Genomic DNA, 13,639 nt, shown 5'->3' on the forward strand with positions numbered 1-13,639 from the left:
CACAGGATGTTACCCCAGGGAGTAATTATCTACTTTCCCCCAAGGAAGTGTGTGTAGACAAAGACTGGTAATGAGTTGGAAAGGGGGTTTGGGGATCTATATATGAGCCACATTTATTGAAATACAAATTAGATGCATCTGTGGCACTACATTTGCAGCCAGAGATACTCACCTAGCATAGCCACCTGGGTGTAAGTTTTGCGTGCCAGGGCATGCCAAAGGTTAAACTCAGCAGAGATAATATGGCCTAGACCCTGAAAGCCTGTGAGCTGCTCTCAGGAGAATTTGTACAAGCCTGGTGCTGCTTGCTGACTTGAAGCTGTTATTTCAACAAATGCTCACTTCCATGCAAAGCTATACAGCTGAGTTTGATGAAGAAACTTTTGTTTTATTATGAAATTGTTGTTTGGTAACTAAAAGCTTTTGCTATTTGCTTCTAGGAACACCCTCCTGGAGGGACTTAATATAATGGACTATAATTAAAATGAGAAGATTCCAGTTTTGAATGTTTTTGCAGCAATTAATATCTCCACTCAACAACAAAACTGAATGGCTTTATAAAGCAGACTGTCAACAACAAAAAAACCAAACAAACAAAAACAAAACCACAAACCAAAACGCAAAACCCAACAAAACCCCAACCAACCAAAAAAAAAAACCCAACAAAAAAGCCCAAAACAAACTAACAAAAAACCCCAACCAAAAAACAGCAATTGTTCTTAGGAATACAAAAACATTCAGAATCCACATTCGTTGTGTTCCTCTCTGATAAATGAAAAGGTTGTAGATTTAGACTGTATATAAGGAAGACACTTATTTACAATGAGGATGGTGAGATGGTGGAACAGATTGCCCAAAGATATTGTAGTTTTTCTTGGGTATCCTAACAACCAGCATGATCAAATAGCAAATTGTTTGGCTTCTAGCATCTAAAGCTGGCTTTCAGATTCAATGTAACAGACAATTTACTGTCAGCAGAAGGGAAACTACAGTTATTTTGACTCATTTTGAGTCCTATTCAGTACTTCCATCTATATGCCCAGAGTTATAAATAAACAGTACAACTGAAAGTAAGCAGATGTGGTAATTCAGAGCATTATGAAGTATTGACTACTTTTTAGATTCTCAAGATGGATTTTCAAGATTTGAAAACACAGAATCACTCTGTCAGGCTTTACAGCTACATGATACAGGTTGATGAAAAGTGGTCCTGAAACAATGTTTCTTCTCACATTTCTTACCCCACGGCAATATTTTAATGAAAAATATAATTGAAAAATCAGAAGTCAAGAGATTTCTTCCATCACCAAGGGTTTTCAAAAATACCCAATTGTGGTGAAGGATGACAATCTCCTTTTTAAGATGGATAAGTAAGGATCTGAGCAAGCCAATTCATTTCACATAACTCAGTAACTCCTGGTGTCACATAGCAGCAGGTCTGGGAGGCTGCTTGTCATGGGAGGATTTGAACTTAAGGCTTAGAGGTGAATACTCTGCATTCCAGTAGCAGCTTCCTGAGCCGACCTTTCACTGGCTGCTCAAACACTGTTCTCTGGTTTTGAGACTCCAAGACCTCTCTTCACTCCCAACACTTAACATGTCCAGGTGCTGACTGTGTTTTGATTTTCAGCCTGGCTCCCTTTGGCTTTTGTAGGATTTGGTTTTGTGTAGCCTGGACTCACCTTGAGCAAGCAATACAAATCAGCCCTATCCTTTAGACAAACAGGAGGAAGGGATTTCCACTGAATGGTACAGATAGGATTGTGCAAGGTGGGCTAGGATCCCTCCACCCAGAGGAACTCATACAGTTTTTGCCTTTGAAGGGAAAATTTACTCCTATTTGTTTTGGTCTGAAGGTAGAAGAGAAGTCTAAATTAACCCCCTCTCTGCTGGAGGGTGTGCCTTGAACTTCCCTGGTACTTGAGATAGCATGTGTAGAAGAATTAAACAAACTGATAGATTTAGGTTTGTTTCTGCTTATAGACATTTTTTTTAAATTCTGTGTGTGTGTCTGTGAGAGAATTACTCCCTTTTCTACTTTCTTAGAAAGTATTGGTGAGTATTTCAATGAAAGATTTTAATGGAAAATGTGCCTTTTTATTTTTCTAATGTTATAGCTGCTCCCAATCTCAAAAATATCCATCTTTGAAAAATTAAAAGCATTCAAAGTGAGGATCCCTGACAACTGATCTTTAATCCGATTGTTCTTTCCTCGGCAGCTGATGGTAATTTTTGTACCACATATAAAGCTTTCAGAAGTTGAAAAACTTGGCCAGATTTGCTTCTCAGATAATTTAATGGCAAGTGTCAAGATGATTGATTCTATTGCCTTTAATGTTTTCATTTTAATGATTCTTTTTCCAGATGTGATTTAATGGTAAGATGCTGGGCCCAAGAACCTCACAACAGGCCTACATTCTCTTACATTCAGGACAAACTGCAAGAGATAAGACACTCTCCACTGCCCTCCATCCACCGCTTTGCAGAAAAAGAGCCAGTAACTGGAGTCATCAACCAAGCTTTTGAAGGTGAGCGTGGGCCAGACCAGCTGTCCCCATGGCCTCCTCCCTGTGAGCAAAGTGGGATTCAGCAGTTCTTTTCACTGTATTTGTGACTGCCTCAAATTCTCTGCCTATGAAATGGGAAGAACAATGATGGAAAAACCTTTCTTATAATGAACTTGTAAATATTCCTGAGGTGCCATTAGGTACGATGCATCAGGTGAAGCACATATAAGATTACCAAGCAAAAAGACCTCGGTGAGGTAGCTACTGAGCCTGCCTCACAGTCATGCAGATTGCATCTAAATTTTTGATGCTTCATGACCATTTTCCCCTGAACTAAATGCTTAACTTTGCTCCCCATGTACATCTAGGAGAGCTTTAGAAGGCTTCTGGGTGGAAACCTGTTCCAGTTTCAAAGGCATTTACTCTCTCTCCATCAGCTAAACATGGCAGGTCAGCACTTACTGCAGGGGTACTAAGATTCAGTAGCTGCGTGAAAGTGAGACATAAATTAGGAACCTAAAAGTAAGGCAGCACTTATCCCAGCCCAAACTGTGATAGCTCCAGCCAGGAGCCACATCATTCCTGTTCTCTACACACCATGAATAAAACTAGATGATATTAGGAAAGACAAACCTAAGACATGGAACACAACAAAACCAGATTATATAAGAACATTATGAAGGTGGTGATAACAGGAATTAGAAAAAACAGGTGAAGCTAAATTCGAAGTTGTCAAATCTAAACTCAAAGTTAACATCCTGACTGGGCCAGAACAAGGTGTTTTTTACATCCTGTAGTAATTCCTGAGAAAAGTGAAGTCTTAGGAAAAACCTGTATTCTGAGAATGTGAATAGAAAATTTTGATCAGTTGAAATATTTCACTTCTATTTCCAGGGGTGTTGGGTTTTTATTTATTTGTTTGTTTGTCTGTTTTTTCTTATTTATTTAATCTCTTTGCATTCTATGGTTTTCTAATGAAAAATATTTCTGTTCTTAAAAAAGAAAAACCTCCTTTTCTCCTAAAATATCTAAAGGCTATGTTTTGTTTTTTTGTTGTTTTTCTTTTTATTACTCTTCACAAAATATTTCTGCACTAGAAACTCATCCTTCTTCATAAATTGTTTTGATTCATCAGTATTTTATGATTTCCTAAAAAACTTGCTAATGAATTCCAGCAATGACACAACACTCAATTACAGAATTACACAGTATTTTTTTCTACAGGATTCTATCTGTATTCACTTCACTGGTTTTGTCCAATGCTCAGTTAACGATAATCTATTTGATTTTTTGCTAATATTTATCAGGTAGTTTATCTTTATGAATTTCAGTTTATTAAGGGTATTTTTGCTTTGAATAGTGGAGTTCAGGAAAGAGATACTTAATCTGGCACAAATTTAAACCTGGTACTAAGTCAGGAAAAGAGTACAGCTATGCCCAAGCTAGTAAGCCTTACAGGTTGGATGGACTTTATCTCACTTAAATGCATCTGCCTAGAAGCTATGAGTCTCATCTGAGGCAGATATTCTTCTAGAGATTTCAGTTGTCAGGAGTAGAAACACATCTTCAGAATGATAGAATCATGGAAAGTTAGGGGTTGGAAGGGACCTCGAAAGATCATCTCATCCAACCCCCCCTGTCAGAGTAGAGAGTGACAGTTCCTATGTTTTAAGCAGGTATCATAGCATGAAGGGCCAACTTTTACCTTTCTACTGATGATGGCTGGACTCTGGATCACTTGTCATATTTAACTTGCATACAGCATCTTTGACCAGATGTTTAATTGTCAGATGGCTACAGGAATGCCACATCCACTGAGCACAGGGATGTATTGATCTGATGGCTTGCATCTACTCCTGGTGTGATTTCCCAGCTGAAACATCTTTGTTTTGCATTCCTGGACTCCATGAGCAACAGAGACATGAAAACTAAGGGAGTCAGGAAATTCTTGTGACATAACATCAGTACCTGTTTAAATCTTTAGCAAGGTTGAAACTTTTAAATGCAAACCTGTCCTTCTGCTGCTTGGAGATGGGTGAAGAAACTAGAATATAAGTTTTCATCCTCTTGGTGGATCAGGCCTGGCACAGATGTAACATGCAATTCTACTTTCAGTGTAAGTCTCTGCTTACCATGTGCAAGCTATATATGATAGTTCCACTGCTGTTAACTTCCTTAATCCAGGCAAATAATTACTTTCACTGGGATGACAAATGTGTATTTTGAACATAAAAAGAATATTTTGCCAAAATTTCAAGTTCTGACACACAGCTGAGCTTGCAGAGAAAAAAACATTGCTTTATTTGCTGGCTAGGGACAAAAGTAGTGTTCTTAGAAATGGACAAGTATTGAAAACAAAAATATGGATTGAGGCTCCCATGAAGTTTGAATGGTCAAAAATTAAAAAAACCCCACCAGTTTGCTACAGAAAATGTTGTCGTATAATGGAATTCTGGTCTTACTAATAGTGGTACTCCATAATGTATGTTATATTAAGAGAACCCATTGGCAGTCATCACTTTTTAAATCAGAACTCATTAAGCCTATTTTTGACCTACTTGGTAAAATATGGTGCACTGTGATTGGCAAGGCAAAGATTTGGTAACAGGCCTCAGGGCCAACCTGTTTTTCTCAGCACACTCTCTGCCTGAGTCTTGCCCCTTTCCCCACCAGCTGCCCTGTTCCTTCTTGTGGCTTTCCCCCATTCTTCCCTTTCCACAGTCTCTGCCCAGCTGTTGTTGCCACAGACCCACTGCTTGATCTGCCTTGGGATATAAAGACAAGGCAACAGTTTTCATGCTTTTCCACGCAATGTTTTGATGATTCAGTTCTCAGAATTCCCCTTTAACTCTTCCTTTCTCAGGCTCATTTGGTGATTTGCATACAGGGAATTCCCATCAGGAAAGAGTATATCTTGAATTATATTCATCTACTTATCACCCTCTCATTTGAAAGTATTTTAAGAGATTAAACACATGATAAGCCCCTTACATATCTCTATAAGGCACCTACTTATTTCTTTCTATATTGATAGTTCACCTGTAGATTATCTCCCTTTTTCCCCAAGTACAGTCTTCATAAGCCTGTTAAAAATGCCCTGTTAAAAATAACTGAAGGCCTAGAGTCCTGGTGTTGTCTTAATGTTGTTGGATTATCTGACTGGGGCCATATGCATGTCAGATTGTTGTAGCTCTCCAGCCTTAAATTAATATATCAGTTTTTCTGCCCATGAGGTAAATCTTGTGCAGCAGAGTTCAGTAAAACTTTGGCTCCAGAAGTATGATTAATTTAAGCAAGAATCAGAAATTTGTGTTCTAGATGAGCTTCCAGAGTAAAATGTGTGGTCTGTAATGACCCTGTTGTGAACAGATCAGTGTATGGAACATGTCTCAGTCTGTGACTTGTAAAACACCTATTACTAAGTGATTTTTTAAATTTGCCTTCATTTTTAGAGAGGACAAAGTAAAGTGCTTCTTGTGTTTGTAGAAGCAGTAGAAAGATGACAGCCAAAACAAATAAATTAAAAGACTGTTCCAGGATGGGCTGTCCTAGACAACATTTTCCAAAAATGTTATGTGGTCATTGGCCTTTGTGTGTAATGAAACTCCTGCCATGAGCCTCCTGCCAAGAAATGCTTGCTCTCACCAGGAGACTTGGTTCCAAAAGAAAGAGCCAAATGTCAAGCAAAGGGAAACAACAGGCCTCAAAATAACTATGATACTTAGCTTTACGTGGGATCATATATCTTCCAAATTTTGTTCAGCCTTACCTACTTGTAGATAGCCACAACTTTAGCAGGTCCATACATGCTGCTGGTGCTGTTTCATAGGTGGGAGAGCTGAAAAACCTTAGATTTTCTCAACAGTATTAATTCTGGTGCAGTGTGACACACAGATTGCAAGTACGGGTGACCTAATCCAGACAGTATGTTAGTGGTCTGGACAGCACGCTAACAGGGTCGTGTGGGGATGGCAAAAAGGACACCAGCTTTGTAATTGCAAGGGTTACCCTTCTAAAGGCATCAAGTGGCAATAAATATGTCTGAGCAATACCAGCAGCTCCTGTCACTGCTGCTTTGGAAGGCAGGGAAGCAAACAGAGTGTAAAGAACAGGTCTACCAATTTAGAGTTTTTCCTTCTTGCTCTCTTACAGGCTTTCCTGGAACATTAATCACAGGCATTAAGTATCATTTATATTTTTTGAATGAGGGAAGAGCTATCCAGCTAGAGGGCTGAGACACCAGTGGGTTTTGAATACAGTAGGAATTCATTCAGCAGAGGCCCTGTCTCCAGAGTCCCCATTCTTTGCTAAAATCCAGGCTGTTCTTCCCCAGTTTCAAGGCGGGCAAACGAAATGTTATGAATCAGAGAACGAACAGGATGCCCCTGCATTGCTGTAAAAATAACCAGTCCAGCTATTTTCAGACATAACTTTTTACTTTTGTACATACAAGACAGTACTATATTTTTTTTTTGAGTCCCAAATGTTATGGATGGAAACACCTGTTTGTTTTGGCAAACATCTTTGCCTACATCAGACAACTGGGCATTAAGCAGCTGGAGTGGCTCCTTGCCTTTATGACCCAGGATTACTATTCTTATCAGTGCTGCCCCCCACAATCACTTTTGGACCTATAAGGAAAAAAAAAAACTTTTAACTGCTCAGAAGCTGTGTCACAGCATCACGCTTTTACTGCTAGAAGTGGTTTCTTTGGTTAGAGAGCTACAGGGTAGTTGGAGGGAGCCCAAGGAAGTCCGGACCAAAAGACTAAAATTAAACACATCTGACTGCGAAACCATATTGTGGGTTTGTTGGGTTTTTTGGGGGGTTGCTTTTTTATTTTTTGGGGGTGGTTTTTTTTTGGTTTTGTTTTGGTTTTGCTTTTTTTTGTTTGTTTGATTCGTTTTTTGTTTCTTAAATTGCTAAGATGTACATGTTGCTTGAAAAATTTGGGAAGATAGAACAGTTAGAATTTTGTAATGTTCCCATTTTTTGCTTTTCTTTCCAAAGTCACTGGCTCAGCTTCATGTACTTTTTTCAGCAACTAAAGTACTTGCTAAAAATTATAAATTATTATCAATAATTTTTTAATCTCAATGTAAAAGTTGGTACTGAAGGCATTTTATAACAAAATCTGGCATCAGTGATTTCGCTATTTGTTATATGACTACTCTCTCTGCTGGCTGAGAGAGCTGGTCAGCTGTTCTCTGTGTAAGTCATCACTTTATTTTCCTAAAATCAGCTGCCTTTTACAAACTGTTCTGCACACCTCTCTGAACTTAAAGTAATCACTGGGACAAACGGAAGCTGCTCTACAGCAGATGTGTTGATAAGAGACATTTTTAAAACCTTGTATCTAGTCTCCTTTGTACTTTTCTGAAATTCAGTAATCCTCTTCCTCACTTAGCTTAGTGAGTGGCTGACCCAAAGCCAGCTGAGGTCAGAGAAAAGGCTTCTCCCAAAACAGTGAGTGGTTACAAAGCTGCAGGAAAACAGGGACTTGGTGGCATGATCATTTCTTATTTGTCCCCTAGACAAATGCTGTGTGATTCCAGAGAGTGCACATGAGCCACATGATACTGCAAGGAAAGTCAGGCTAATATTAAGCTGAGGAAAAAAAAAAAAATCAGATGACATGAGAGCTGACATTTGTGTAGTATGAGTGTATATTACCCATATAAGCAACTCTATATAAGATATAAGAAACTCAAACAAGGGACTGCATTTGTGCTGGCTCTCTAGGCTGTTTGACAGTCACCAGAGGGTTGTAGACACCTTCTGTGGGTGTCAGTATGTAAAAGTAGGGGTGTAAAATAAGCGTGTCCACAAAGGGATCCATCCCTGCTTTCTCTCTCCATGGAGTGGAAAGGCAGACTAGGCAAGGAGCTTGAACTGGGTATATAAGATCTGTGTGACTGAAACTTATTAAAATGAAACCTGTGTGGTGACCCGGAGAAGGGAGGTGCTTTCCTATTTATACAGATGCACTGTATAATAGCAAATGTGAAACTGAGCTTGTTTTGGTGTTCTTATATTATAAATGATAATAAACAAGATAATAGACAATTATACCTGTATTTCCCAAACAGCTTCTTGCACACAGAGGTTTCAGCCCACCAATCTCTGAAAAATGTATAAAAATCAAAAGCAGGCAATCAACACTTCATGCAGTTTAGTGCAGTGGAAATGCAAGATGAGCAAAATTCTCACTTTTAGCACCTTTGCTGTCTGACAGAATAGCAAAGCTTGGTGAGTCATCCTCAAACCATGCAAGATCATATGCTTCATTAGACAGGAAACACAGATATGTCTCCACTGATATATAATACAGAGTGGAGTATTAAAACGGGTATATATTTGTTCTATTTATATTCTTACTGGCAACATGCAGAAACTGAAATACAGCACCTCCAGCTTCAGGTGGCCAGCAGGTATTAGGAAAATACTCCTTGCCCAGGAACTCCTTGAGCTAACCAACATAACTGAGGTAGAGAAGTCAGAGCTCAATAACCAGCTTTTTCACCCTTTGCAAAAATAGGTGACCAAGTGCTTCTTTTGAATGTGTTCACTGTGGGATACCTCTTTCAGCCACACCAGTAAGTCTGCCAGCCTCTTGTTTGCTACCATGTACATTGTGTGGCAGGGACAAAGGGCAGAGTAGGCGTGAGAAAAGCAAGAGGATGTTTGTGGGGAAAAGAAAACGTGGCTGCACTTCTAAATACCTTACCATATTGAAGGTGCTAAGCATCGTATAGGATCATGTTACCCAGAATTAGTAATGTCTCAAGCTGGATACTTAGCTGGTGTAAATCAGTGGCATCCCACTGGTTTCTATGGAGCTTTGTTAATTTGCGGGGGCTGAGAATCTGGCCCTGAAACAACTGTAATAGAAGATCAGTATCTCTAGATCAGTTTGTTCAGTCTCTACCAATCAGCTTTTCTTATGGGGTTTTTTTTTCTTCTTATATGTTGTCACCCTCTGAACTTAAACAACCAAAAAAAACCATCTGCTTATCAAGACATCATAAAAATTTGCACCCTTCCAGGCAAGACTTCCAAACATGTTGCAAGCCCATACAGCCTACAGAGCAGGCCAGGGAAGACACTGCAATTGCAAGGCAGGATACATGACCCAGTTTGGCACCATGGCTGTCCTGCAGCAGGAAGCAGCTGACAGAGATGCTGAGATTTTATCAGGTTAGGACTGGTGTCCTCAGAGGAGGCCGTGCAAGCAAGCTCCATTCCTCATTAGTGCAAGTCAGGGGATCACAGTTTCTTGTGTCAATTGATTGAGGATTCTAGAGTAATTTCCTACCTAACCCTGGAGAGAAGCACTGTAATTAATTTATCTGCAGTTTGGCTCAGAGGTTAGGCTTTAAGCACAACACTACTAGGAAAAGTGTCCAGCAAAGTGAAAGCTACATGCAGTTAGGACCTGACACAGGTATCTGTGAACATGCCATTTTAGTTCCTAAAAGAACTAAAGAGAACATATAATTAATTCAGTGGGAACCTGCTTCTCAGCAGGGCACTTCTCAGTCTCTACAAAGCTGTGGACTGTCAGAGCTAACCTGCTTCATGTCCTGAGGTAAGTTGTTCAAAGTGAACATGGGTAACTCTACACTACACAGCAGTCCACAGTGTAGACAAGCCCTCAGGATTTAAGCGTTTGCTGTTGTCTCTTCAGCACGACTTCAGCTACCATGAAGGTGTTCTTTGGACGCCTTCTCTCAGAGCATTTTGTTGACTCAGCCAGGCTTTGCTTGTGAAATCTGAGGGGATCATATCACATGGTTTATCCTGCATTTACTCACGTATAACCCAGCATGACCATATATCAATCAACTAATTTTAGCAATGTTAAAACTGAAAAGAAAAGAATGATATCTCTTGAATATTCTGGTGTGCCTCCCCACTCCGGCTTCTCTCTGACTTCCTTGAAACTTAACATTTTTTGGTAAGGACTTAAAAAAAATTATTCAGAATGCTCTGCATTGGCTTCCCAGAGTGCTGGTGGTGCATCTCTCTCTCACTTTTCTTCAGGAATTTCACAACATATAATTTTTTTTTTCCTCTCCGTTGCTCATTTTAAGTATCTTTTATCTCCATCCATCCATCCATCCATCCATCCATCCATCCATCCATATAACTAAGTGAGCAAAAATTATTTGCTTGCTTTGATGACTTACATGAGAGGCAAGCATTGTACTATATAACTTGAGATCTTTGCATAGCTTTTTTGGCTTGTCTGTCAGAATGGTGCTAAACTTTCATAGGTGCCAAACACTGTAGTAGGAGATGACACAACAAAGAAGGAGAGAGAACTTGCAGTCAAAAATCTCATTGTGAAAGTGGCAATGTAGCTTATATGTGTCACATCATAGGTGAAAGGACATCAATATTATACTCTTTCTCTGCTTTTGGATAAGGTAAGAATATTCTGCAAAAATAGCCTTTCATGTTTATTTTGTCCCCAAAGCTCAAAAAGTAAAACCAAGGCAAGGTGTTTGATTAGCTCCTTTCCTCTGTAATGAGAAATGCAGCAGGGCATCGGCTCAGAAAGGATTATAGTATTTTATGTATTCTGTAGTTCTTCAGACCTGTTGGAGAAAGAATTAGTAATGTATCTATATATCTGATAAAAATATCTCAGTGACCTCATACTCACATTTGTGTAAACATCACCTCATCGGTTCCAGATACTTATACAGGAAACAAATCTGAATGCTCCTCTAGTGTTCTATACTTAGGCAGGTCAGCCGGCATGTGTCTGGTCTGTAAATACCCAGTTTTACTTGGATCCTTATTTTAAGGTTTATCTCTTAAGAGTTTGCTGCAAACATGCCCTCAGCATTTCCCAGTGTGCCTTTTCCAAAGCAACTTGCCCCTGAGGCTTCTCATTAAAATTTTATTAAGCAAAAAACAAATATAAAAAAGAGCTGTACTGGCTGGTAAAGGTTTGATTGGGACTGAATTACTGAATATTGCCATAATAGTCCTGAACTGACAAAGTGAGTATCAAATGATTTTTCATAGCCGTCAGTCACTGTGATATGCAACCTCAGTTTGCTCCATATCCCAGTCCCCATCTTGCTAACAGGTTTCTAAAAATCAAATTTCCCCCTCAGTTTTCTCCCGATAATCATTGCTAGTGGACTGCAGCATGCATAACACACTTCTGACTTTATAGCTGACTTTATAGTGACACAATAAATTATGTGTTGTTGGTGCAACAGCACAATGCTCGGGATTCTTTTGGACAGAAAACCCTGAATGTCAAGTGCTTCATTTTCCAGTCATGAAGTAAAATAAGGGGAGAGTGTAATACAAGAACTACAAGTAAAAAAAATAAAAAACCAAAACAACAACAATTATAACATGAGCCTTTGGTCAATAATTGTTGCATTAAAATTTGTAATATATTAAACAGTATGAAACTGGGGACAATAGATAGGTTTTTGATGTGGGAAAAAAAAGCACTGGATTTCCAGGTTCAAACTTTAGAAAACAGTTATATGTCCTCCAGAGAGACAGTATATAACACTTGAGTAGGTAGAAAAAGCCTATGTTACTATGTTATGGGACTCTTTAAAAAGTATTGTTAGCAGGGTTACACAAAAGTACAGATTAAAATCACTTTGGCTATATGCAGGCAATCTTTACTTACCAAAACAAGAAAGTGATGTATTCATAAGATGCCTGTGGAGGTGGGGATGGTGATGACCAACCTGCTTTAAGTGATTTCCTTAAAGCTATAATCCACACAAGCAATAGCAGAAAATAAACGTGAATCATCAGTCACTCCTTATGGGGTCACTACACCTGCTGTTTGATTATGTTTGCTTTCTTATTCTAGATATACACTGTACAGTGGGCTGTTATCTTTTTTTTTTTTTTTTTCATGCAGATAATGAAGTTCCATGTGCTGATTCTGACAGTACTCTTTCAGCTACGCTAATGGAAACAAGGAATCAAGAGGGTTTAAATTATTTGGTATTAGTCAAAGATGGCAACCAAGATCAAAGCAGCATCAGTTCTGCTGAATTTAGTCTGTTTCCCTCTGTTTGAAAGAAATAATGAAAGAAGAGAAAAAACTCTATCAAAGAAGACATAAACCAAGGAGAATATTCTGCTCAAGATGCCTTAAAAGATGCCTTAAAAAACAAGCAGCTCTCTAAAATACTAAAACTACCGAAAAATATCATAAGATACTGAATGATGTGTAGCAGAGTAGCACAACAATTAGGTGCCTTTTGATTTTCTACATGTTATGATTTAAGTATTTCACAAGAGGTAGTTAAAGGGAATAAATATGTAATCACACAGCAAGTGATTTTATTGTGGTGTTGATTAAATTTGTGCAATCATATATGCCTCAGAAATAGGCAATCCTTCCAAAAAGGAAGTACTGGTATGGTGTTTCAAAAAAGAGACCAACTTGCTCATGAAAAAAAAACAACAAACCAACAGCTGAAAAGTAGCTTCATTGTGCACAAACAAGATTTTATAAATTAAAAAAAAAACTAAGATAAATAAGTTTTGTATTTTTATGAATTCCAATAAGAAAAGGGTTGAAAAAGGGTGGCTGGGTTGTCCACTGCTGGGGATGTTCTATTTCACTATTCAGTTTAAGCAAATATTTGCAGTCATCTTGAATATTAAACTGCACAGCAATTGATCTGTGAATCTAGATAGTCCTGTTTTCTTACTTTCCCTTTCCAGTTTTAAACATCCTCACTTATTTTTTTATCCTATTGGGTGAGGGGAAATACTTTTCCTTGATGTATCTGGAGATCAAGTCAAAGTATATATTATAATGACATAAAATCACTGCTGAATAAAAGACAGCAATAAGTAATTTCATCATGAATAGTAGTTTGCAAATTATGTAGAGTTTGTCAGGAGATTTGTCAGGAAGCTCTGATTTAATGGAAATATTTGATAATGAGGGACATTGAAGAGTAGTAAAAATGCCATCTGATGTCAGAATGTATACATGTTTTTAGATGTAGCTCCACTGAGATAAAGCTTCAAAAATTTCCAGCACAAATGAACAAGAAATTTGGGGTTTGACTGTTTTATTCCAACAAAATAGAAGTTGACAGCTTTTGAATTAGGATCCTTCAAAGTCC

General features: G+C 38.5%; 1 protein-coding gene across 5 annotated transcripts in view; it reads left to right on the forward strand.

Annotated features, from left to right (window-relative positions):
* Positions 1–12,993, forward strand: part of ROS1 (ROS proto-oncogene 1, receptor tyrosine kinase) — a 71,834-nt gene extending 58,841 nt beyond the window's left edge. For 4 of the 5 annotated variants that reach the window (XM_071741096.1, XM_071741097.1, XM_071741098.1 and 1 more), the window contains 2 exons: positions 2,365–2,528; positions 12,415–12,993. In XM_071741096.1, the coding sequence (XP_071597197.1) occupies positions 2,365–2,528; positions 12,415–12,575 (325 nt within the window). In that variant the 3' untranslated portion in view covers positions 12,576–12,993. The remainder of the gene's footprint in view (positions 1–2,364; positions 2,529–12,414) is intronic. The other variant, XR_011725290.1, reaches the window with a different exon arrangement.
* The last annotated feature ends 646 nt before the right edge of the window (positions 12,994–13,639 follow it).

Source organism: Heliangelus exortis, chromosome 3 (assembly GCF_036169615.1).
Source record: "Heliangelus exortis chromosome 3, bHelExo1.hap1, whole genome shotgun sequence".
NCBI lineage: Eukaryota > Metazoa > Chordata > Aves > Apodiformes > Trochilidae > Heliangelus > Heliangelus exortis.